The sequence below is a fragment of the Trichechus manatus genome, unplaced genomic scaffold (assembly GCF_000243295.1).
Source record: "Trichechus manatus latirostris isolate Lorelei unplaced genomic scaffold, TriManLat1.0 scaffold00010, whole genome shotgun sequence".
NCBI classification, from domain to species: domain Eukaryota; kingdom Metazoa; phylum Chordata; class Mammalia; order Sirenia; family Trichechidae; genus Trichechus; species Trichechus manatus.
Genome location: NW_004443946.1, coordinates 13,491,015 through 13,518,096, shown reverse-complemented (window position 1 = coordinate 13,518,096; position 27,082 = coordinate 13,491,015). Strand labels below are relative to the sequence as shown.

At 42.3% G+C, this 27,082-nt stretch overlaps 1 protein-coding gene across 1 annotated transcript in view; it reads right to left on the bottom strand.

Moving 5' to 3' along the window:
• The window catches only part of PRKCH (protein kinase C eta), a 267,961-nt gene that overhangs the window by 97,092 nt on the left and 143,787 nt on the right, over positions 1 to 27,082 (bottom strand). The window contains exons 4-9 of the mRNA XM_023726115.1: positions 27,026 to 27,072; positions 26,295 to 26,419; positions 24,726 to 24,855; positions 22,297 to 22,424; positions 19,189 to 19,332; positions 18,838 to 19,011 (exon numbers count right to left, since the gene is read on the bottom strand). Of these exons, the coding sequence (XP_023581883.1) occupies positions 18,838 to 19,011; positions 19,189 to 19,332; positions 22,297 to 22,424; positions 24,726 to 24,855; positions 26,295 to 26,419; positions 27,026 to 27,072 (748 nt within the window). The remainder of the gene's footprint in view (positions 1 to 18,837; positions 19,012 to 19,188; positions 19,333 to 22,296; positions 22,425 to 24,725; positions 24,856 to 26,294; positions 26,420 to 27,025; positions 27,073 to 27,082) is intronic.

Sequence of the window (27,082 nt, the reverse complement as noted above, 5' to 3'; positions counted from 1 at the left end):
AGAGGAAGACCCTCAATGAGACGGACTGACACAGTGGCTACAACACTGGGCTCAAACACAGCAACAACTGTGAGGATGGCACAGAACTGGGCAATCTTTCGTTTTGTTTTACATAGGGTTGTTGTAAGTGAGAACTAACTCAAAGGCACCTAACAACAACAACAAAAACAAAAAGTTGATTCATTTTCATAACCAGGTTGAGAATCCATGGTTCTTATAATTTATAGATGTAATTCTCATTTGAAGATGTATTATTTTTGAAACCAAGGGAGTAAGAAAGAGTCATGATACTCAGGATTGCAGCGAGAAAGCAGATTAATCTTTGGAAGTAACTCAAAGACAAGAGCTAACCTTTAAAGTTATGACTAATTTAGTTATTGCTTTAAGGCAATGTTAAGCTTGGAGCCTAGAATTACTTAGCAAAGTTCCAAGAATTGCTTTGGAGTCTTTCTAAATGAACAACAAGCTAACTCTGTATCAAAAGTTGCAGAGTGCTTTTGACTGGCTGGGCAAGGAGGAGAACGTTTTATAATACACAGCATTGTGCTGAGTCTCTCATAAGTGCCCTGGCTTTATTATTTTTCTCTGACAAAGTCGTCTACAGGGTGAACAGAGAGCTCAAATCAACAGGAAGCCATTACTGACGTCAAAGAGGTCATAGTAGAACAGTATCCTCATGAGGAAATTTGATTGCGCCATGTCTGAACTGGAAACAACTTGAATTTAACCACATTAAGAATGATTACAAAGGCTTCGAGGAAGAAACAATAAGAAGCGGCCTAATAGCTTCATTTTTTTTTTTTTTAACTTATCATTTTGTGCAGCCCAGAAGATGTCAGAAGTTAATTCAATCACCCAGTAACACCTCTATCAAACCCCCAAGAAAGATACTTTCTGTCTGGGCTTAGAGACTAGTCTTTGGAAAGGTGAAAGATGTCTCCAATATAATAAATCTTAAGAACTTGCCTTTCAAACCTGGAGGAACACACAGCTCTTTTCAAAGACCAAATGTTTCCCTGGCAAACTGGATGCACTATAGCAGTTTCTTGTAATGAAACTTGACAAGGGCTTACTGGCAGATATACCCGACTAGGGAAACAAAGAGGCAATCTAACTTGCAGTTCCACACACTGAGATATTGGAGCAGGATATTCTATAAAGCATAAAACAAGCAGTAAACATATGACTGAGGTATTGGTGGTTCAGTGGTAGAATTCTCTCTCGCCTTCCATGCAGGAGACCTAGGTTCATACTCCCTGCCAATGCACCTCTACCACCCAGCTGTCAGTGGAGGCTTACATGTTTCTGTAGTGCTGAACAGATTTCAGTGAAGTTTCCAAACTAAGACATACTAGGAAGAAAGAGCTGGTGATCTACTTCTAAAAATCAGCCAATGAAAACCTATGGATCATAACAGTCTGATCGGCAACCAGTTATGGGGACAGGGAAGGACTGAGCAGCGTTTTTTTCTGTTGTGCATGGGATCACCATGAGCTGGGGGCCAACTCTATGACAGCTAACAACAGTGAAAACATAACATGATTAGGGACACAGCTAAATGGGAATACAAGTCCTCTTACCAGATGGAGTCTTTGATGTCTCTGGTGTACACATATCTTATTTCGTAACACTTCTGGGCTGTGATGACTTTGTCCTCTTGGTCTTGTTTTCCACAGAGGACCTAAAACCTTTGAAGGCAGAGCCAAGATGCTAAACGATGTACAGTTGGCCCTCCCTATCAGTGGGTTCTGCATCCTCAGATTCAACTAACCATGGATTGAAACTATTCGGGGGGGGGTATGTTTTTTCCCTTGTCATTATTCCCTAAACAATACAGTATAACAACTATTTCCATGGCATTTACATTGTATTAGGTATTGTAAGTAATCTAGAGATGATTTAAAGTATATGGGAGAATGTGTATAGGTTATATGCAAACACTACGCCATTTTATATAAGAGGCTTGAGCAGCCACAGAATTTGGCATCCTGAGGAGGGGGTTCCTGGAAGCAATTCCCCTCAGGTACCAAGGGATGACTGTATCTCTAATAGCACCAAGTACAGCACTTAGACCATGTTAGGGGTTAATAAACGCCTGGGGAACTAATGTAGCAGGCTATTGTTTGTTTTGCCCAATAAAATTTAAAATAAGGTATTAGAAAAGGAGGAACAAATTGCCAAGATTAGTGTCATCTACCCACTTTACGTATGGGAAAGTAAACTGCAAAGAAGTGAAGTCGTTAGTCTGTGGAAGAGTTAAGGAAGAGAACCAGCTCTGCTGAGGCCACTTCATTACTCTTTTAAGTTTTGGTTTTTCTCTGTCTGTAAATTACATGTTCACTTGTAGGAAACTGAGAAAATTGTAGAAAGAATAAAGAAAATGAAAATAAAACATCCATAATCCCAACACCTAGAGATAGAAGTCTAAATGCAGAGAGACAAAACTATTTATGGCTTTTACCTGGAGATTTCAGAGCAAATAAGAAAATTACATGGCAATTTTAACTAGATTTGGTTTTCATCTTATGTCCCAATTATAGAACCTAACACTAAACTGCATGTTTAAACACAGAGGGAAAAGAAAGAAAGAAAGAAAAAAACCCCACATATCTTGCCCTTTTCACTTATATTACATGATAATCCCTCATGTATTTAGTCATCAAAACCATGATTTTTTTAACAGCTACATACTATCCCCAGTGCCATTTCTAGGAAGTGCTACAATTAAGCTGCTAACTAATAAGTTACCTAACTTCTAATTAAGCTAATGGAAATAAGAGGACATGGTATTAATAGCCTAGTCACTATACCATTACATCATGCTTGGTAAAGTTGAGGGTCAGTGAAAAAAAGGAAGACTGTCAAGGAGATGGCTTGACAGAGTGGCTGCAACAATGAGCTAAAGCATAACAATAATTGTGAGGATGGCACAGGACTGGGCAGTATTTCGTTCTGTTGTACACAGGGTCACTATGAGTCGGAACTGACTAGACTGCACCTAACAACAACAACATACTATGTTAAAGATAATTTTTATTACCCTGGAAGAGCAGGTATCATTGAGGGCAGATTATTGCTAATTGGGTATTGGCATGGATTGAATTATGTCCCCCAAAAATATGTGTCAGCTTGGCTAGGCCATGATTCCCAGTAGTATGTACTTATCCTCCATTTTGTGATCTGATGTAATTGTCCTCTGTTTTGTGATCCTCCATTTTGTGTGTGGTAAATCCTAAAACCTCTATGAGGTGGAATTAGGTTGGGGTGTATCTTAAGCAGTACCCTTACCAGATGGTATGACTCAAGCCACACTCTTACTTAAGTCACCACCCTTACTCAAGTCAACACGCCCTTGCTTGCATCACACCTTTTATCTCACAAGAGATAAAAGGAGACAGAAGCAAGCAGAAAGGAGAGGGACCTACTACCACCAAGAAAGAAGAGCCAGGAGCAGAGAGTGTCCTTTGGACCTGGGGTCCGTGCACTAAGAACCTCCTAGACCCAGGGGAAGACTGATGAGAAGACACATGGAGATTTCCAAAGAATGACAGGCCCACAGATGTTGAAAGGAGACAAGGATCTTCCTATAGAGCCGAGAGAGAGAATGCCTTCCCCTAGAACTGATGCCCTGAATTCAGACTTCTAGCCTTCTAAACTGTGAGAAGATAAATTTGTTTATTAAAGCCATCCACTTGTGGTATTTCTGTTACAGCAGCACTAGATAACTAAGACAGGTATGGTGTTTTATGTCTGACTGGCTAATGATTAATCATCAACCTTTGGAACTTCCCCTGATGGAAGGGCACTTGTACTCTGTCTCTCGATCAAATATGCTCCCATTTGAAAAACACTAAAACTTAGATTCACAAAGAAGATATATCTTAGGTGGTTATTCACTTTCAAAAAAAGGTTTAGTTACTTAATAAAAGTTTGCATGATAGGATTCCTTTAAATAATTATTTCACATACTGTAATTCTCTTTAAAAACTTTTGGTTCAATCAAGCACCAAACAGGACCCAGTCTATTGAAGATATTTAGGCACTTGATTCACATAGATCTACAGGGTGGTACAAAGAGTAAAGTACTTGGCTACTAACCAAAAGGTTGGTAGTTTGAATTCACTCAGAGGTGCCTTAAAAGAAAGACCTGGTGATCTACTTCCAAATGATCACAGCCCTTGAAATTAAAGTGTTCAGTTCTACTCTGAAATACACGGGGTCATCATGAGTAGGAATTGACTAGATGGCAACTAGGTATAGAATAAAGAGTAAAAATATCATTTCACTTATTCAGGTCATTTTTTCATAACAGAGATTCCTAAACTTTGCCAACTCTTAAAAGAAGTCAAGATTTTACCTCTCCCTCTGATTTATGGATGAATTAAATAGTTCTGGTTTATGAGATTCTGGATTATAGTTGCCTGACTGAATATTTTGCCCAGTTAGAGAAGTCGAGAATCTGGCCAAGAATATTCTATACCTGCCTTGAGATGATGATGCCTGGGAATCTACTAGCCAAGAGCCTGTTCCTTCCTCTGTTCATACTGTTGAACCACTTGGTTCTTCCAGTGCAGTCATGACATGCTCTCCTCTGGCCCTCCAGCTGTGGAACAAGATCTATTCAATCAAATGACTTACCAACAATCTTTTCCACAACCATTTTTTCAAAACAGGGTAAATATTGATCCACTGTCCATTGAAGAAGAAAGATTCAGACCTTACTAAAAAGATAGGAAGACTCAAGAAAAAAGAGGCATAGCTCTAATAAGGTGAGGGGTAATCAGAAATAGATAAAAATGTTTGCCCAAGGGGAAGGACATTGTGCTAACTTTGTAGAGAAGAGTCAATGGGTTAAATGGAGTTCAGGTGAGCCCTTCAAATCCCACAGGTGAGAGCAGAGATTAAGAGGCTAGACTCTAATGGATCCCTTTGGTGACCTGACTTTATCTTGGTGCTTGATTCCTCCTCCCGTGAAACCACTTCCTTCTGATTCTTCTTCTTTCTGACCTTTTCAGCCTTTCGCCACCCTTAGAATTCTCTCTTCCCTTCTTCAGTTCTCCTCTTTTCTTCCTCTGTAAACATCTATTGAAAGATTTTAGATTACAGTTTCTACTGTACCAAGAAGACACTGAAGCCACCTAAATCTAATCCCTCGTCTGAATTGTGTTTCTGAGCAACAGCTTCCTACCACTGGATTTTCTGAGTGCCCTCATACTCCACTAGCTGCAAACTGAACTCACTCTATTCCATCCCCCTCAAGCCACTAACTGGCTCAGGGTGGTGGGGGTGGGGGGGGGTGTCTCCTTGACTCCTCCCACTCTCTTACCCTAAAAATGTCCCATCAGTTCCTCATCCCCTGTATTTCCTTGACTCCATTCCCCCAGTTGCTGCTTTGGGGAAGGCAGGACCAGCAGATCACTGGCTCAGCATCCTGAGAAGGTCTGCCTCCCTCCAGTCTCCTTTCTCTGCTAAAGCCACCCAAGCATCTTCTAAAATGCAAATCTTATGCTGTTCCCTGACTTTAAATCTTTTGCTGGCTTCTTTCACTTTCATGCATAGGACTTCGGCCCTTTAAGACTTCGCTTCTTCATTCTTTCTCTTAACACTTCCTCTCTCACTTTACAATCCTGTTGCATCAAGTTATTTGGGGTTTCCTGAGCACATTACGTAATTTCAATTTCTGTGCCTTTGAACTGCGGTTACCTCTGCCTGGAAACCCTGCTGGTGTAGCAGTTAAGAGCTACCGCTGCTAACCAAAAGGTCGGCAGTTCAAGTCCACCAAGTGCTCTTTGGAAACCCTATGGGGCAGTTCTCCTCTATCCTACAGGGTTGCTGAGTCAAAACTGACTTGACAGCAACAGGCTGGGTTTTTTTTTTTTTTTTTTGGTACCTCTGCCTGGAAGGCCCTTACCCTCTTCCTGGGACTGCAGGGCTCCTATTCATATTCAAAACCCAGTGCTGGGAGGCCCTCCCCAAGGATCTTATGACTTTCTCTATCACATGATGTTATAGGTATTTGTATTTATAACTACCTTCGACTATAAACAACTAGAGGGCAGGTCCACATCTTGTTCTTCCTCCTGACTTCAGTCCCTGGGACACACTGTGTGCTCAGTAAACATTTACTGAATCAAATTAAAAATGCAAGATAGGTGCAGTATTACCATTCAGTATAGAAACAGCCAATGTTTCTAGTGGCTAGGCTACTTTTAATATTTACAGACCATTCAGTTGGAAGATAGCATATAAGCTATCTATATTTTGAGTTGAAATGACATTTCCATGTATGGAAATCAAAAGAAAGAAAATAGCAGTTTGTCTTCCCCCAAAACATACTTGTATTGCTACTAGCACATTTTTCTACGCTGGCTGAGAAATGTTTCTTAAAACTTTGATTATCTCTGTTTATAAAAGTCAGCCGTAGGCACCGCACACAGGTTGGAAATTTGACTCACAGATAAACCGTGGAGTTGATTCTGACTCATGTTGACCCCCTGTGTGTCAGAGTAGAACTGTGCTCCAAAGCATTCTTAATGGCTGATTTTTTGGAAGTAGATTGTCAGGTCTTTCTTCCAAGGTGCCTCTGGGTAGACTTGAACCTCCAACCTTTTGGTTAGCAGCTGAGTATGTTCATCATTTGCACCACCCGGGGACTCTTATTCACAGATAAAGCAAAACAAAAAAAATCATTGCCGTTGAGTGGATTTCGACTCATAGTGACCCTATAGGACAGAGTAGAACTACCCCATAGAGTTTCCAAGGAGTGCCTGGTGGAGTCGAACTGCTGATCTTTTGGTTAGCAGCCATAGCTCTTAATCACTCCGCCACCAATCCTAAAAGTTTAGGGTGGAGAGGATGGTTTTCATAAAATACCACTGATTTGATGCCTTGTTCCTAAACTGAAAGTGTAATCATGAAACGCCAAAACAGAAGCAGTTGTACTCTATCTAGTGTTTGCTTTTTAAAAGAACCCATTTTAAACATATGTTCACTGAGCTAAATTTTTACTCCCTGGGTGCCTCCACACTCTGACACCTGCTTTATCGTGCAACTGGCTTCACTGTTCAGAGCTGCTAGCAGTGTGCTAATGCTCGCTCATGTTAAACAGACCCTGCACGCCTCCCTGTTTCCTCCCAGCTCAGGGATCAGTCCCTGCAAGTGCCCAGCTCAGCCTCTGATGGCTGTTAATGAGCCCCAAGACAGGAACTTTGCCTTTCTACAAAATCAGAAAACAATGATAACGCTTATATTTTTATAAAGAGATATAACACAATTTGATCTGGCCTCTGTAAAAAGAAAAGTGACCTGCTAGCCCACTTGACTTTTCATGTCTAGAACAGACCACCTGATGTTCATGCAAGGCAGTGGTTTTCAACTGGGAGCGGTTTCTTCCTCCACACCAGGGAACATTTAGCAATGTCAGCAGATACTTTTGGTGTCACAACTGGGGAAGTGCTAGCAGCAATGGTGCTACTGGCCAGGATGCTGCTAAACATCCTATGATGCACAGGACAGCTCTTCACAACGACTGGATAATTCCAGCCCCAAATGTTAGTAGTTGGCAAATGACATTGTACTATGCCAATAAATGATGTTTTCTCTTTACTGGAAAGGATGAAAATTTATCAGCCACTAGATTATTATAACTAGTTGACCTGTTGGTGAGGGTCAATGTGTTGGGGGTAAAGTTCTGAGCAATGTGGAAGGGAAATGCCTGGCACAGTTCTGTCCTAAAGGCCAGTAAGGAGGAACAAATCAAGTTACTGAGAAGACCCTAAATTCTACAGGCTTCCAGAGGAGAAAACTTTGGTCTCTAGGTCAACACCATTATGGTTCCTCCTTACTTTTGTTGGTTGTATCTAACTCATCTTGAATCACCTTTCATCATTGGTAGGTACACATTATTGTAGGTCTGGGCTTGTTGGAGGCACGGACTAATTCCTACCTCACATTCCCTTAGAGAACACAAAGGGGACCATGACTCAGTACTCCTTGGGGAGTGAAAGGCAAGAGGAAAGGAAGAACAAGGAAGCAGACAGAGGCGCTTCCCATGGTCCACTGCATGGGGAAAAATGAACGGGGATGGAGAGTTTTGCTGGAAGAGCTTTCCTCTTTTGTTTTAGTTGATCATTATATATCATATCATTTTAATATTTATAATATTGTATACCATGAGAATGGGATTGAGAGACTCTGGGAAGAGTTCCAAGACTTCCTTGGTAACACCGCAGTGGTAAATCATTACAGATCATTCTATAGAAGTGGGTAGGAGTCAGCTCAAACACAGCAGGCTCTTTTGCTGTGCAAATATACCAAAAGCTGGAAGCTTCCCACAGAAATGAAAGAGGAACTCCTTGGGTGGCCCCACTGGGAAGACAGGGCATGCCAAAGCTCTCCATTGGAGGTGAGGGTCGGCAGGTGAGATTGAGCCAAGGTATTATCTTACAACAAAAGGCCTTGAAGAGGAGCCCTGCAGGAGAGTAGAGTCAGTCTTGACGGCACACGGGTTAATATGGGGGAGGGCAGTATCCCTACAGCCTTGTGTGGTGCTGTCAGTGAACAGACCAGCCTACTCAGCAGGGTGAGGAAGATCGTGCAAATAGCAATGGTGTAAGGAAAGCAAGCTGGGGCTGCTGCTCTTTCCATTATGCCTCCCACTCCTGGCTCCCTCTCCTATCAGTGATACAGAACTGATTACCAACCAGAGGCAGTGCCGATGGCTTCAGTCAACCACCCCAATAATCTCCTTTAGGCCCCTAAAGTCACATACACCCTATATAAAAATAAGAGTTCACGTTGATATGCAAATGTAGATTCAAGACAAGGCCCTTAGATTTCCTTCCAAGCAGATGGCTGCTCTGAGCTTGTCCTAAAAGGAAATCACCAGAACTGCCACCATGACCAGCCTACCATGGAGGGTCACCAGCTGATTCTACATTATGAACAGCTGGTTCAGAAACTTCAGGGCTGCAAACTCCCCATGAGAACACGAGCTCCATGAGGGTAGCAACTCTGTTTAACTCACTGCTCGCTGTTTTGTGTCCTCACAGCTTAGAGCAGAGCCCAACACCTTGCAGGCACTCAGCGCACATTTGCTGAATGAACGAACACCTTCCTCCCTAGCCTGCCAGTGAGCAATTCTCTGCTAACCACCACGGTCAGAAAGACTTATCTTATGCTGACAAAGTTGATTCTGCTCATGAGAGGCCCTGGATAGTTCTAGAGCCTAGAATAGATGTACACAGCTGGGTTCTTACCAGTGATGAAGTAATTATGGAAAACTCAAGTATTTTGAAACTAGAATGTATTCCGGTGTATGGTTTCCATCCAGAACAGTCAGGTTTACACACAGTACAATTCTGTCCTCCAGGTGGGATAGACATACTCCAGCCACTCAAAAGTGTGGCTTCAGGGCCCTGGTCTGAAGGTCCCAATTCGTCAAGGTGGGAGTCAACCCAACTTTCTTGGGGAACACGTGCAGGCTGTTCCAGAGTTGTTAGTTGGTCTTACAGCCACTCTGGCTGCACTTCCGAGGAGAAACTGGCATGTAGGTAAGATTTCCCGCCACAGTCCAGTGTTCATTTTTAACTACCTTTCCTTTCGTGGTGTAATGGTGTAATACTGTAAATACATTTACTATATGTGACCCACTGAACACAGCTATCTCACATGCATTCATCTTCTTTTTGCAACTAGACAGAAAATTAAAGGAACTGTTTTATGTTTCTTTTGCCTAGCATTCAGTCAGTGAGATCTTGGGCTAACTGATTTTTACTACAGTATTTGGCAGAAAGCCCATCTCATTCTCATTCATCCCTGGAGCCCATCTTGGCTCTTCAAGCCCAGTGTTTCAATAAAGGACTCTGTCCAGGCCAGAGTCTCTGTAATTTGGCAGGTTTGAAAGGGCCCCAAGTCATGATCAGGGAAAACCAATCACCAAGCAATCACTCCCACAAAAGACTTCGTCAGTCATCATGTAAAACAGCGGTAAAGTCTGACCAGAGTCAAGCCCCAGTTACATCAAAGGAAATTACACATTGCTCCACAAACCATCTTACCAAACACGGAAGTGGCGCGTCTATTCAGTCTCCGGATCATAAAGGTCATGGCAGCTAGAGACAACGAGTCTAGTTCAAACTGAACAACCCGAGACTGAAAAGCACACCAACCATTTCAAATCCCTTTGTCACACCAAATATCTTGGCAGTCCTACCCCAAAAGAGAGAGCCAAAGGAACGGCTCGAACTTCAGGTTCTCTTATTTCCCATTCATTTTCATGGCCCGATTTAGCAACAAAAGGTTGGAAAGACTGGCAGCCTCAGAGAACCAAAGCAAAGGCCCCAAATAATTCCCCCCATCCCAAGAATCCAGGGCCAGGAGACAGCTTATGTGCATTTTGTCCCCAGAGGGTCTTTGGCTGAGAAGAAGGCAGGTCAAACATTTGCTTGCCCCAAAGAGCCAGATCCAGTCAGGAATGATACTCCTCTGCCAGTTCCACAAGAACCTTCCTACTACAACTGAAAAGAAAAAATAAAGAAGGATAAACCAAAATGGATGATACTTGTTTTTTTTAATATAACCACATTTAATAACCTAAAAGAAAGACGGAGTAGTTTTAATAAGTTAGGAACATGCAGAGCTGGAAACACCACGTCCTGGCTCATTTTCTATTTTAATCTCAGCCAGAGGCAAACTACAACAAATGACCCATGAGCAGACCAAATCACATTTGTAGCAGTCACTGTGCAGGGAAAGGAGGGAGCCTAGTTTCAATCAGATAAGAGGAAATACCCTTAGTTATTTCATAAAGGGCCACAAAACCACACATTGTGAAAAACTGCCTTTATTCCTGTCTAATGAAACTATTCTTCTCAGCTGTACACATTACAGAGAGAAGAAGTTTCTAGTTGTGGTACAATAGAGAGGGCACCCGTTATTAAACTCAACAACCTGGTTAAGAATCCATGCTCTGGTTTTTCTAGCTGCGCAATTTAGAGCAAGGTATTTAACCTCTCTGGATCTCAGTTTCCAGACCTATGAAATTGGGATAATAGCATCTATGCCTCACTGAATGTTTCAGGTATTAAATATTTCAATTACAGAAGTTTACTGAATGCCCAAAATGTACAATTTTCTAGACATTGGTAATGAATATAAGTGTCTAGACCACACACTATGGTCTCAATGAGCAGTAGCTGCTGCTGGTATTTCATTCTCATCAATCCTTTCAGAAAAGCTGGCACCATTTTGGGCTCCCAGAACTGACCAGCTCTCCTGAGCATGAACAGAGGCCTCTTGAGAGCTCTCATCTCTGCAGCGGAAAAAGTCTTCCAGCTTTTTCGGCTACACTTCTCCCTCTCCTCCCCTAACTCGCTGTCATGCAGCCTCTTCCCTGTGCCCAGGATGTCACAGTAACTCAGAGTACAACTCGGTGATGCTGCTCCAGGGGCCAAGTGTGCCTTCTCTGTCCCCAATCCAGCCACTGGCAGCGGCTCCACAGGCAAACTGGCCTCCCCACACTGCCAGATGCTTACTAATCACAGGAAAGGGCAGAGAGCTGGAGGGGGCTGGAATGCGGTCAGAGCTGGACAGGGCTGAGTGGACCCGCAGGGCGGGCTGCAGGGTCTCAGTCCACCGCGTTCATGAAGCCAGCTTCAGGATCACTGAGTTCTTTCCACAAACAGGACCATGAAGGAAGAACACAGATGTTCAGATAAGAGCTGCTTATCTGTAAAAAATAAAAGGCAGAGGCCTTCCTAAAGAGAAGTGGGCTACTCGTTAAGTCAGAATCAGAGCTCAAAGCTCTCAGACTGAAGGCTACAGTGTGGTCATCTGCATGATGAGATTCTGAAAGATGAATTCCAGGGCCACACGACTACCGTGCTGTCTGCCTCCCCCCTCCCTCCTCACACACATTCGCACACACATTTCACTTAACATTTAATATTACAACAATGGAGAAAATAATAGACAATAGAATGCCCCTTTGTACTCGTATTTCCAGGTGCCTTTCATAACATGTCGTGAGTATGATTAAGTGTACTGAAGTCATTTTGTATCAGTTGCGTACACTGACAGGATTTAGCTCACAAGATTCCTAGACATCTAACCTTCTAAAATATGATTTGTGCTTTGTGACCAGCATTTGAGGTGTGGCTTCTTATGGAAAGCTATGCCCCTGCCAGGAGCTCCAGGCATACTGCTTTATGGGCAATTCTTGTGATGCTATGAGGCCACCATCAGCATCCCGGATGTACCCAAGAAGACAGACAGAGGATGGATGGGAGGTGAGAGCAGTGGGCTTCTGTCCCTTTAAAGGGGAGAATCTGAGCACTCTGTGGCCCACCTGAATGCAGCTGAAGCAAATGTAAGCTTAAGTATTCACAAAGATATGAGGGCTGTCCTGGCTCCTCTCTTGAAATGGGCCCAGGTCCTGCCTGGTACAAGCTTTTCTAGATGGCTGATAAGAGGCAGCTCTGGCACTGGGCACGGTGTGGCTTAGGTGTTCCAAACTGAAGAAGCTTTTGCTTCAATAAATTGGGTCTCTGAACAAAGACTACCGCATCTGACCAGCATTTACTTATCCATTCCCCCTCATCTTCGTTCCTTCCTTTCCCTAGGTGCTCTGCTGGCCAGCTCCAGAGGAGCAGAAGGAGAGAGACCCAGGAGAGAGGGGTGGGGGACCTGGATTCCGAGCCACAGACACCAGGAGGCTCAGCTACTACTGACACAACAGCCGCTGATAGAGATCCAAAGAGTGTGAAGTGAATTTAGGTTGAAAAGGTGGTGGAGGCAGCATTTACTAGGCCTGCACCATGGGGCCTGGGAGACCAGGGGCCCTCCCTGGGGCAGGACGTCCTGGCTTAATGACAGCTTTCTTTGCCCTCCTATTGTTAAAGAAATACAGTAATATCATCACCAAAATTTGATAAATAGAAAAAAATTCTACCACCTTAACACCATCACTATTAGTTTTATTGGCATAAATTCCTTCTAGTCTCTTTTTGGGGGGAGGAGCCAGGTTTGCCACCCACTGTTTTGCACAGAACCTGATATGGACACATATCACTAATCATCATAAATTCTGCATTATTTCCTGGGCTCTAACCCCCTAGTTCTACCATTTACCAGTTGGATTTTGGGCAAGTGACTTAAAGCCTTAGGGCTTCAGTTTACCACTTGGTAAAATGAAGATAACACTTGTATCTCTCTTACAGGGCTGCTATATGGATTGTGTGCAATCATACATCTTAGTGTCTGATACGTAATTCAAGTGCTTAAAACTAAATTATCTCTTTACTGGCTGAAAATTATCAATTACCTCTTTACTAGCTAAAAAATCTGCATCAAATGGTATACTGTTTAAGTACACCCCTATTGCTGAAGGCTGAAGTTGTTTCCAGTGCTTTCCTATTATAAATAACCTATTGCCATTGAGTCAATTCCGACTCCTAGCAACTCTATAATGTACTGAAAATAAACATCTTTATGCAAAAAATTAATTTTATTCTTTGTATAGTCTTTTAGGCTACGTTATCAGAAGCAGAATTAACAGCTCCAAGAGTATAAACATTTTTATGAGTCTTGATATAGATTAACCCAATTATTCATACATTACTAGGATTTACAACTCAGTGTAGGAGGATGCTAACTTAACTCTATGCTTGCAAGCAACGTGTATTATTATTTAAAAAAAAAAAACTGGGGGGAACAATTTATGGGCTCATAATCCTATGCAGCAAACTGGATAAATCACCTAACATTTGAAACTTGCTTATCATTTTCTTTTTCCCCAAGAAGATAAGGAGCTCCAAAATTCCTACTTTTTGAGAGTTTCTATCTCTTCCATGTGGGGGTGTTGAGGGGGTTTTGCTGGTCACTGGGAAGTCCGAGGACATTTTCCTCTGGTGTGGGAAAGGAGGTGGTCATCACAACAAAAACGAATTTATTCACATGTGAACAGTGTTTCTCGGTGCACAGGGGACATCTGCATTCTCACATTTGATCCTCAACAGCAATCCTGATCTCATTTCCCCAGTGAGAGCTTTAAGGCTCAAAGGAACTTTAAGATAGACTCAAGCCATTCAGACGGAGGGAAACAAAGCTTGGATAGAACTCAGAACTTCAGTTTCCAAGGTCAATGTTGTTTGTACATCAGCAGATTAGAGGAGAGCCAGGGCACAGAGAGGATGTGTTTAATAAGTTGATGCTGAATAAATGAGCTGTCTTATAAGATAATATATGTACTGATGGGTTGGAGCACAGATCTCAGGCTCCAGAGTCAGCCTGACCCACATTTGAACCTTGTTTCTACTTCTTACAATCTAAGTGACCCTCAGCAAGTTATGCCAGTATTTCTCTGGGCAGAGATACTGATTCCCCAAGGCTGTACGTGAGGAGAATTCTGTTTCTACCAGGGCCTTCATAATGAAATGCTACTTTACAGACAGCGGGGGGGTGGCCCCAACGCCTCATCTCGGATCGCTTCTAAATTCTTCAGGGGAGCTGGTCACAGTTTGGCATTACACAGAGGCCACAGCCTGCAAAACGGAGTAGCTAAAAAAGTAATAACTTGCTATAATTGCTCGTAGTAGCTAGTATTCTCTTCTTTTTTTGTTAGTTTTGACAACAGTGAATGGAGACAGTCACTGAGGATTTCTGACAGATGGAAGCACAGCGAGCATGTGCCATACACACTGCAGAGTCTGACACCTTGCAAACCTGAGAGAAGGCAGAAATTGCAGCGCAATGAAAATTATTTCTCTCCAGCTCAGCATGAGAAAAATTCATTTGCTCCTTTTAAGTTGGTTTCCACTACTTCATTTATCATCCTGATTTAAGGCAGGGGAAAACTCACCTTAACCTTTGCTTTGGAGACATCTACGGCAATATACAAAGTTTAAATCCCAGTGGCAGTTCACATGAAGAGGGCACGGGGTGGAAGTGTAAGTGGTGGTGGTGAAAAACGACTTTGCAGTTACGACTGCCACCTTGTGGCCAAAGATAAAACTGTCACTAGAAAAAAAAGACTATTAGCCAATGTGAATAATGGCTTCAGTTGCTGAACGAACACTGTGAGAAACCCCTGTGTGGTCAATAATACTTTGATATACTGTATAATTTATATACAGTAAAATCTGTGAAAGCAGGAACTATGTAAGGCAGAAATCTGTCCGAGAAGGAAAACTCAAATATTTTCCACTAAAACAAGCGACAGACAAGTGGTACGACTGCACCTTGTCAAAGGCGGAACACTTGCGAGACCCAGAAAAACAAGGCAGTCCCATCAAGTTCCAGCTATCATACTATATCACAGTATCACTCTATTTTCCTGGAAAATTCTGCATTGTATAAGCCGTATTAATTAGGATCTCAATCTTTTCTGGGTTAATTTCTTGTTCTACTCTGTGATAACATTATTTAATTGTTGGTGAAACCTCCAACTATCCAGGGATTTCCTCTTATACATAAAATTCCCCAGGAGTTGGGTAGGAGATATTGCTATATTTGCTTCATCAGCAGTTACTTGGAAAAATGGCTACTGTCTGGGCCAGATCAGGCTCACTACGTATCAGCTGCCTGCCTGACTCAAAGCTTATCAGCCGGGTATCTAATCTAACAGTGTATGAAACATTAGTCATATGAAACACCTCAGGCCTTAGGAAGGTGATCTGAGCTGCAGCCTCACTCTGTGGCTAATCACGGTATGATTAGGAGAGCTGAGTTTGAGCCCCAGGTAGGTGCCTAGTACGAGCTTATCAGTCATCTTTCTTTAGAAGAACACTTTCAAGTCCTGCGCTGTAACTCCATTCTTCACTCCCCAGCCCCCAAAAAACGATGAGGTGGAGTGAGGATGGGGAAAGGCTTTATGTTGGCAAAGCTGGAGCACAAGAAATACAGTTTCCAGGACACTCCAGTAGCAGTGAAGAAGGGGAGGACACGAAGCTCCAAAGGAACGGAGAACCCAGGAGGTGCAAGGAGAGAATCAGGGCCAGAGGGCAGGGGCACAGGGGCTCCAGGGCTGTCAGGAGCAACTGAGGGCCCCTGGTGAGGAGGGTGTGGCCTGAAGGAACCCAGACCCTCAGGTGAAGGAAGAAGGAGTGCAGGGGGTACCACTGCCCCAAAAGGCCATGTGCTGACTCTCCAGTTCTTTCTGATATGCTTGGGCAACATAGGAAGCCCATGCAATGTATCCCCTTTAATGCATTTCCTGTCTCTCAGCTCCCAATCTTGCCCTGCTCCAGATCTGTCCTTTCCAAACAGATCTGATCACAAGTGACCCTTAAACATGAGGGAAAAAAATGCTTAGCCTCACTCATAGAGAAACACAAATGAGAGCATCAAAGATAACATTTTTAAAAAATCTCTCAGATGATCAAAATGATAGCTAGCAAGCCATGGGAGAATGAGATGGGAGGGAGAGGGAAAGAGGCCTTCTCCCACGTGGTTTCCGAGTACAAATTGAGGAATGCAGCAAAGCAAGTGATTAAGAACCTGGGCTCTGCAGTGAGACTGCCTGGCTTCAAAACCCGCTGTACCACTTAGAAGCTCAACTTCTTTGTGCCTCAGTTTCCTCATCTGTAAAATGGGGTGCTAATAACAGTTTTTTTTTTTAATACTGTTACTGTATAGATTAAATAGGGTTATATACATAAAGCACTTAGAACGGTGCCTGATATATTGGCAATAATGCTAGCTATCTTTAGCCAGTTTGGCAATCGAAATTTTAAACTCACATGCCTCCTGACCAACCACTACCACTTCTAATAATGTATCATATAGACATACTGGAGTCCTGGTGGCACAGTGGTTAAGAACTCAGCTGCTAACCAAAAGGTCAGGGGTTCAAATCCACCAGTCGCTCCCTGGAAACCTTATGGGTCGTTCTACTCTGTCCTGTAAGGTCACTATGCGTCACAATCAACTCGATGACAATGGGTATAGACATACTAGCACAGTGTGTAAACAAGCAAAAGCACAAGGGGCCTCACTGCAGCAGTCATTGGAATAAATACATAGCAACAGGGAAGAATTTAAATAAATTGTGGTATGTTCGTAAAATGGAATACTATGCAGCCATTAAAAATGGGGCAGCTAGGTGCTTATCAGTGTGAAACAATCTCCAAGATATACTATTACCTTTGGGAAAAAAAAGGTGTAGAAGTGGGTAAATATACTACCATTTGTGGTTTTTTAAAAAAATAAATATGTATGCATATACATGTTTGTGCGTATATTCTTTTATGTGCAAAAGTGTCTCTGAAACGCTACACACTAAAGTAGTCATAATTGTTTCTTTCATAGAAAGGATATTTGGAGGATACTTATAGTAACTATTCCAAAAAATTGGTTTTTAATAGTTAAAAAAATACAATTTCTTAAATTTCTTACAGGACTTTCCATTGCTCTTAGGACTAAAATTCAAACTCGTTAACATGGACAGCAAGGCCCTTCATGGCCTGGCCCTGGCACTCTCTGCAGCCTCAGCGTCACCAGGCCTCCTCCACCTTGATGCTCATGATGCTGAGCTTTATTCACACTTGATGCTCTCCCTCCCCCCAGACCTATGTGCCTGCTGTTTACCGAATAGGGCATTCTCGCCCTCATTCTCTTTGCCTAACTACTTCTAACTCACCCTTCTGGTTTCACCTTAGTTGTCACTCTCCCTAGAGACGGGCTGTCAGCATCCCTGGACCAGGTGAGATGACCCTATCCCGTTCCCTCTGCACCCTCTACTTCCCTGATGGTAGCACAGACAAGGGACATGTCCAGAATTCTCATCCTAGAATGTCATTTGACAGCAGGGAGCTTCTGACACATCTGTCGCAGACCTTCTTAGTGCCTTCTCAGGAACCATTCTCCCTCTTCAATGATAACAGAAGACCAAGTTTGAGCCCAATTCTAAGGGGTCAGCAAAGTGTCCCACACCAGGGGATGAGCCAATCATGGTAAACCAGTTTATCTTGGCCAGATATTCGCTTTTCCAGCCTCTCTTGCAGCTAAGAGTGAGCAGATGAACCAAGTCGAGGAATGACTTTCTCTTCCTGATAAACAGTGGTCCATGAAGCCTGTGCCTCTGGCCCCATGCTTCCTCCTTTGGATGCTGTCATGTGAAGATGTGATGTCGAGGGCTATGGCAAATACCTTGAGACCTCAAGGAAGAAATGCCCAGTGTCACTAAGCAACTAGTCCAACTCTAGCACTGCTGCCACCAGACTTCTCTTTATGTGAGATAATAAGAAAAAATTTCATACTAATGAACCAACCCCACCCTTTCTGTTTATTGTTTAAGCTACTCTTGGTTGGGTATTCTGTTACCTGCAGCCAAAAACACTCGTAACTACACACCATCACAAGTCAGACAGACTTGAGTCCTAGGATCCATCCAGGAACTGAGCAAAGAATCTCTGTTTGAGGCCAGGATTGTTGATGGTCTGAATTCTTGTGCCCGGGTCAGTAGCAGTAGAACATTTAGAAGCACAGCCAAGGTCAAATTTACCAAGATAATGAGCCCATGACATTTACTTTATTCTTAGACTTCTGTAACCTCTCATTCTGCTACAGAAAGCTTATGTGTGAAGACCTTTTCAATTTTAAAACACACAATCCTTGAAGAGATCTTTCCCCAGGACAGTAAGAAAGGAAGGGGTTAGTTCATTAGTTTCAGCTTTATCCTGGAGGTCATCAGAAGCCACCAGTACCTTCATATGACCCTGTCTTGGGAACCCATCCCAAAAAAAAGTTTCTGATACTCTGCTTTATACAGTCTTCAACATCTTATTTTTCAACTCTTTAGGAAAGGAGACCATTTAGGTGATGAATGCGAATCATACTTACCGGGGTCTGAAAGCAGCAGAACAGCTGAGTGAGGAAGGGGTGATTGCGGGCCAAAGACAGGATCCTTTTCTCCGTCATTGTGCATTCCACGTCATCATCCTGGAGGATCACGTCCTTCTTCAGCACCTTCACGGCATAGAGTTCTCCTGTTTCTTTTATTCTTGCAAGCATCACCTATGGCAAAGCAGAAAGAGGGAGCATGAGAGAGTACTCTTGAAATTCCTAGGTGTGGGCACACATGGAGAAGAACTAGAATGCCATGTGAGAAACATTGAGTGTGTATACATACACACGCACACACACAACATATACACACATGCTTATGTTAGCACAGTTAAAGCCAAGACTCACCTTCCCAAAACTTCCCTTCCCCAACACTCGGATGAACTCAAAGTTGTCGATACCAAGTCGGTTGGAAGAATTAACCCCGACCCCATTTCCTTCTTTGGTGCTTTCCTTTCCTTGTCGTCTTAAGGTTGATCTGGAAACAAACTTCTGCAGAGAAAAGTAGGAATACACTGCCTCATAAATCTCAGCATGAACATGAAGCGTTTATGGATGGAGAAGACCCAGGAGCAGGCTCAACCCTCAATACAACTCCTGGGGAAAGGGATCAATCAGTTCATCTGGATGTGTGATCAGGTTTTGAAACTCAAAACTACCTCAGTATCAGCTGCTGATCTGGGCTTACTGCTATTTGAGGACGAAGCGTTTTAAAATATGTCTAAGCCACTGAGATTGGGTTGGCACGCAAATGGAAGTACATAGAAACAACAAACGCTAAGAGTGCCACCTGGTGGCCATTTCTTACAAAAAGCGGGTTTCACGTTCGCATAGAGAATCAAGTACCATTCAGTACCAGTATACGGATATCTGAAGCAAAAATTTTTTATACAATATTTAAATTATATAAAAGAAATAAAAATTCAATGTAAATTTTGAACAATGAAAAAACTTCAGAAGAACAAAATTTAAAATACCCATAATCCCACCAGACCCACCCCCCACCCAAAATAAAATCTGTTAAAATATTGATAAATGTCTATACACGGCTTTTTAATGCATGGTTGATTTTTAAAAATATAATAAAAGTTATGGTTTAATAACGCACTTTTCTTATTTAACCTTCTGTCGTATGTATCTTCCTATCCTTAAATATCCTTTAGGATTCCTTTAAGAACGTGAGTTCTAATAGCTGTTCAATATTCCATTTTACGGAGAGATCATAATTTATTTACTAATTCCTCTGATATATAAGTTGTCTCCTATTTTTCACTATTAAACATAACACTGCAGTGAACATACTTGTATACAAATCTTCAACAACAGGGTCATTAGGAGTCAAGCTCTTAAGCAGATTGTTTGGGTTCAAATACCAGCTCTGCCACCTAACCCTGTGACCTTGGACAAGTTAACCAGCCTCTCAATGTCTCAGTTTCCTTTTCTGAAAAAGGGAATGTTATAGCACCTCCCACATGTGTAGTCACGAGGAGTAAATGACGAAATGCATAAAAAGCCCTCAGGTCAGTGCCTGGCAAGTACATAATCATTCAACAAATTTAAGCTGTGTTGTTGTCATTATCTATTTTCTTAGAATGATTTCCTAGAAACTGAGTTCCTTGGGCCAAAGTCTGTGCTAATTTTGAAGACTTGTGATACACAGCCAACTTGCCTTCTAGAAAGGTTGACCAGTGTACCCTCCCCCCTGCATAATGGGAGTCCCAGTTTCCTTGCCCTGAACACACAGAGGTAAAGCTGGCCTCCTCAGGCAGCTCTCCAGTCCAATCACACTGCGCTCATGCCTCATCAGCGTGCCTAAAAGCAAGGGACTTCTGTAGCTCACCACCTTGGAATATGCATAAGACAAGCTACCACTAGACAACCCAGATCAAAAGCCTAAGGTACCTGGAGCTTTTGACCTAGTTAGCTAATAACAACAACAACAAACATCTATTTGAGGCAACTTCTAAGCAATGTTTTACAACAAACCCACTGTGCAACAGCCTGAAACTACAAACATTTTACTTAATCCAGTAAAACAGAGATAGCAAGATATACAATGGATCATCTTAAAAATCCAATTGTTTTCATAGTCTCTCCTCTAGGTCTGTGATCACAAATTTTTCAGAAATAAAAAAATGTCACTCCTCCACTTAAATACTTCCCCTGGTTGGGCTGGTACTGGCTAGAAAACTCTACACCAGTATTACTCAATCTTTTTCTTTTTTGGTCTTGTTTTATTTTAACCCATTCTGCTCTTTTGATAAACTTAAAATTCTCTGTCTCTTTTTAATGTTGTACTGTCAAATAAGAAGTGATTTCATGGTTCCCACTATTACATATAATATTAAAGATATTTGGTCCAAATGATGAGTGACATTCCCCATCCTTGGAGACTGGGCCATATGGCCTATCTTATTCTCACAGCATTTTGTAAGCCCTGTCCCAAGCCAAAATCCATAATATCCATTCTTCAGGAATAGCTGTTCCATGAATAAATCCTCCTCACTGTATTAGTATCCTGCCCACCTACCCACAAGACAGACGGATACAATGGACTTTGTTAATGCCTTCCTGAAATCAAGTAACACAATATCAACACAAATCCCTGATCTAGCAGACAGGGACCTTTCAGTAAAAGGCAAATGGGGGTGGTTGGTCCTGACATCTTCATGAGCTACTAAGAAACTCATAGTGATTACGCTTTCCTTTCTAAGTACCAAAGATTATTTAACAGTTCTGTCTAGAATTTTCCTGAACTGGACATCAAGCGACACCCTTCAGATATCACAGCTGTACCCATGGCTATTTCCCAGCTCTCTGCAGACCCTGGCCAGGGGGGCAGCAATAGGACACGGGCCTGGGAAGTGGTCGAGGTTCTAATGAACTATGGCAGGGGGAGGTCACTCAGGAAGGTCACAAGACAAAACGTGTCCATGGCAATGACAGCTCCACCCACTCCTGAGAGCCAAGAGGAAGGAACTCCTGTCTGTTGCTGAAATTGAGAGACAAATTCACAATCTATAAACAAAAACTATCGAGCAGCTAAATTCCAGGGCTGTGAAGAACCTCAGAGATCTTCAAGTTCAACCACTTTAGAGATGAGGAAGCTGAGGCTCATAGTCACTAGTTAACTGCCTTGCATCATCCCCCAGCCATGAATGTAACCCAGGCCCCCAGATTCCAGATTTTCTATCACACCACACTGACAGGAAGCCGATCTAAAAAAAAAAAAAAAAATCCTTTTCCTGCTTCCTGCTATATCTGCATGCTCATTATTTCTTGTCATATAATTGTTCATAGAATCATATTTATGGAGCAAAACGCTCTTAAAGGGATGCACTAAATCTGTTCATTGCATTTGCTAGATTAGGGACTTTGATTATGCCACATACTCTCATTCAAGTTTCCACAGCTGAACTTCTAAATTAACATACGTGACAAGAAGCAAAGTCTCACCGAGGTGGGGGAGATGTTTCCGGGTTGGAGACCCATCCCTGCCAGGGTCTTCGCTAGCTCCACAGCGTTCACCCCACAGTTAGGGGCCACGTTCGCTTGACATCGGATATGTACATTCATTTTACATACTGGAGGGAAGACAAAAACAGAATTCCACATTCAGAAAGAAAGGCAACACGTACTACAAAAAAGAACTGCAATAACCTGAGATTATTACAGGAATGCTACAGGCTGAACAAGGTCATCTTCTCATAAAATTAAACTTACACTAATAACAAGTCCTGACGTTATGTGCAGAAGCAGAAAGCCTGGCATATGGAAGATTAATACATTTCAAATACATATGTTTCACCTGGAAATGATGAAACACATTCATCTAAAATCATATGTAACAGCCATTGCTGATGTACCAGCATAACTCAATATAAAGATCAAAACATTCATCACAGTGACAATTCACAGTCAATTAAATAACAAGGCATCATGTCAACAATTTTTATTCTTTTCCAGCTATCTTTCGATAGTATGATAAAAGATAGCAGTCTAAATGCCACATAAAGATCATTGAACAGGATGGAGATGGAGTTTCTGAGAGAAAATCTTCTAAATAAAGCTTTCTTTCTGAGTATTGTTGTGGTTGGGCAGACCTCACAGAACAGACACGGGCATCCTGTGGGGCTGTGGTTCTCAGTGCTTGTAGCCTGTGCTTCTAACTGCCTCATGGAAAAAAAAAAAAAAAAAAATAAAGCAACTTTTAAAAACTTTTTTTAAAGGTCAGAGTAAATGGCAGTTGGAAGAGGAAAAAGAAGCAAGCTAAGCTCTTGGTGCACAGAGCACCGGCTTGGGACGATGAAAGACAGGGGGTTTAACCAGCAGAAAGAACACTCCAGCACATCTTCCCACCATGGGCCCTGCCGATGGGTGCCACGGTGGAGGCGGCAAGCAACACATTCCTGTTTATGGACTGTCAGTCCATCTTTGGAGGCAGGTGTAATTCCAGGTTTTGTGGGGCTTGAAGTTTATATAATTTAGGGGCCCTCTTTAAGAAACAAAATACCAAATCAAGTAGAAGCCTTGAAAGGGTCCTTGCAAAGAGGGGGCTCTCTAGCTTCATTAGCTTCATAGGAAATTCACCTCTCCTGGGAAGGCTGGTATGGAGACACACAAGCCTACAGTGTCCTTTCAAAACCACCACGTTGACAATAAAAGCAAAAATTTATAGGAGCCAGCTCACTGCAGGTATGACACCCTCAGACCACCAGCAACAAGAACACCACAGTGAGCCTCATGTATGGCTCTGCATGTCAGCAATGACCGTATGGAAGCAGCAAGTGAGTTTCACACTGGAAACCACAGCCAGGTGAGACCATCCAGCTTAAGAACAAGGAGAGACTGAACCAGAGCCCTAAAAGGCATAAAGGAGCTGGCTGCTGGTTTTGGTTATGTAAGAATTATTAAATAGCTTTCTAGAGGAATAGATGAATTTGTTGTTCTTGAAGACAAACACTGATTCCTTTTTTATTGACAGAAGCAGGCAGTCAATGAAAGTATCCCTGAATCCATGTCCGCTTTGCCTCCCCCATCTCTCTCCTCTACCAGTGACTGTAGCTGATAAGGCCTCAGGATGAAAGCCTGGTATTCCAACAGGAGTGGTGCACCCCATGACACCCGCATCATTACAGCAACACTCAATGGGATATGACGCAAGGCCAGCAGCTTCCCAACTCCTGAAAGGACATGGATCAGCCTTACCCTCTCACACCCTTTGCTAAGGCAAAACTCCAAACTCTGGCCCCACTGGGCACAGTTAGTGAAGTGCAAGCCTATAGCCAAAGCTTTAAGCATCCTTCACTCCACCTACTCCTCAAATTTCATCACAGTACTCTTTCAGAACACCTGGGCCACTCTATGATGCTTCCCAACTCCATTCCTGCTTATTTCTGGTGAGGTCATCAGACCTACTCTCCTGACACTTCTTACCCATGACCTAACCTTCCTTTTGGCCATCTCACCTCTACCATCTTCCATTCCTGACCACAACCCCATTCTCCCTCTTTCAAATTACCTATTAAAATACACAATAACTAGTCTGTACTCAGAAATAAATGAATGAATGAATAAATAAATATGAGTGAGAGAGTGAGAAAGAAGGAAGAGAAAGAAGGGAGGGAGGGAGGGAGGGACAGAGGAAGGAAGGAACTGAACTTAACATTTGACTTAGTGTTCTAAGGTTAGGAATTCTTTGGATCAGATATATTTCTCTTTACATGCTCAAAAAGTGGTACATGAATAGAAAATTACTAAGATATTAGTTTACAAAGTATTTAAAACCATCTGCCCTAGGTCAGATTCTGAACCTATAGAATTCCCAAAGCTTGTAGTATGGTATTCTCATGAAGAAGTGGATTCCCAGCACCCCAGCATCTCACTTTTACACTGAAGCCCTTGTCGCATTATCCCCCAAAGCAGGGAGCCACAGTGATCGCAAAATGTTGGCACTTTGTAGTTGTGGATGTTGAACTTGTGTGGAATGTTGATTCCAAACCTCTGTTCAGTAATCTGTAAAAAAGGAAACAAAAAGAGTTAAAATTCCACACCAACATCTTTTGTAAAAACTGTAATAGAAGCCCACCAAATACAAATTGTTACTATTATACCTGAGCTGGGTATATTATTTTACTGTATTCAGCCATGATTAATTACTCAGGTCTTTCCAACCAGATTAAGCACATTTTCTAATCAACAAGACTGGACAGAAACATGGGGTGTGTATTAGATCATTTGTCACTTTGGGAGATAAATAGATATTAAGATTTTTACATTCAGGCTTTATTTCTCTCTCTGCCAACCTCCTTACACCTATATCTATTTTCTAGAACCTTTTTACTCCAGGATTAAATTGGTCTTCTATAGACTACATATACTTGCTATTACTACAGGTTCTTCCAAAAATTATGTTACAGGAAAAAAAAAAAAAAAAAAGAGAAGAAAGAAAAAGAGGTAGGTACCCAGAGGTGGAACCAAATAGAAACAAAGAAGGAATTCACTCCAAAGTGACATTAAATTCAGCCCTTCTGGCCTTTGCTAGAACATTCTGACAATCTGAGCATAAAGTCTCTGGTTTAATATCACATATTGTCTCCAGCAAATAATTACACTAAGCCTATGCTCTACAATCTACATCACAATTTTAAAGCAGTAACAACAGATCCACACATAACAAGGACTGGGGGCAATTGTTGTTCCTCTTAAACCTTTTCTGGTTTCTTTCTCATAAAAGCTGTGGTTCATGGCTGTATTTTTACTCTTTAACACTCCTGTATGTAAAGAACCACTGAGTTATAGAGCCATCCTTTCCAACGCATCTATAAATCCATTGTCATTATCAGCAACACTGTTTTCCACCTCTAGAATTTAAAATGTATGCCTATCCCAGATGAATGCACTGTGGCTGGCAAGAATTAGGACCAAGCTCCTATGTACAGGTATACATCCTCCCTGAAATTTCTTAAGAGGCTTGAGGAGGCTAATGGTTTCCTTAGTTAGAAAAGGCAATTTATATTTAATGTGTTTTTCCCATTACTTCCATCTTGTTTAACTCTCACAAAAACTTCACGAGAGATGTATTGATTCCATTTTTAGATTGAGGCTAAGAGAGGTTCTGAGTGTTGTCCAAGCTCATAGAGCAGAGAGCAAGCAGAGGCTGGATTCAGCATTCAAATCCAGGTTGTCTGAGGCCAAGCTCAGGGCTCTTTCACACACCAAAGCTCCTCCCAAGTTAGAACTGATCCATATAGTCTATACCCGGCTGACCACTAACGTGGCCATCTCAAGGAAAGAACATGCTATATAAGCTCAGAAATACAAACGCCATAACACAAAAAGGAGACAGATTTCAATTCTAAAATCCCTATGAAGGGCAAAGAGGGTGGGAGGAAGGGAGGGGTGAGCTGGAGAGGAGAGAGAGAGGGTATGAAAGTAAACTGCTATCCGCTTACCTTCGAATCCACTTTGTTAATGTTTTGGCAAGTACAGGCTGTAACAATTAGATGATGGCAGCGCTTGTGGACAACACAGGTGCACACTAGGAAATTGAATCCAGTGATTATACATTTATCAGAGGCTCACAGTCTAGCCAGCTACAACAAACAAGGGCTGCGCCATGTCACCGTGACTCAATTTAGACATCTGGCCTGTATGGTGGCAGCCACTGCTCCCTCTTTCCTATGTTCTTTGCTACAGTACTAAGTCAGGTCTTTGCTCATGTTCGAACTATTTGTAGTCAAGTCCTGAGCTTATTTCATCCTTCTGGACTCTTCTTTCTTTAATTTATCCTGTATCCATCTCCAGAGAAACCTTTCTACAATGTGATTCTGACCATCGCAGCCCCATGATCTAAAATCTTTAATGGCGTCTCACTGCCAATCAATGAAGTTTCAAATTTCCCACCCAGTTTCAGACGCTCCACAGGCTACTTCAAGCTTACACGTCACCTTTCTTCTATGTGAGTTATTCGTTCCAATAAAAACTAGACTAAGTTGCTCTTCCTAGAACAAGTCTTCATCCTCCTCCACACACCATCCATGCCTTTCCCTATCTTCTTTGTCTATTGCCTAACTAAATCTTAAATTTATTTACAAGACCTAACTCAAAGACTATCTTTTTCATAAAAATACTCTACCTCTGCTTCTCTTCTAGATTGAAACAATCTCTCTCCCTCACTTCAAACCTTCCACATGCTGCCTCCCAACGTTCTCAGAGTTCCCAGCATGATGCCTGGAACAGA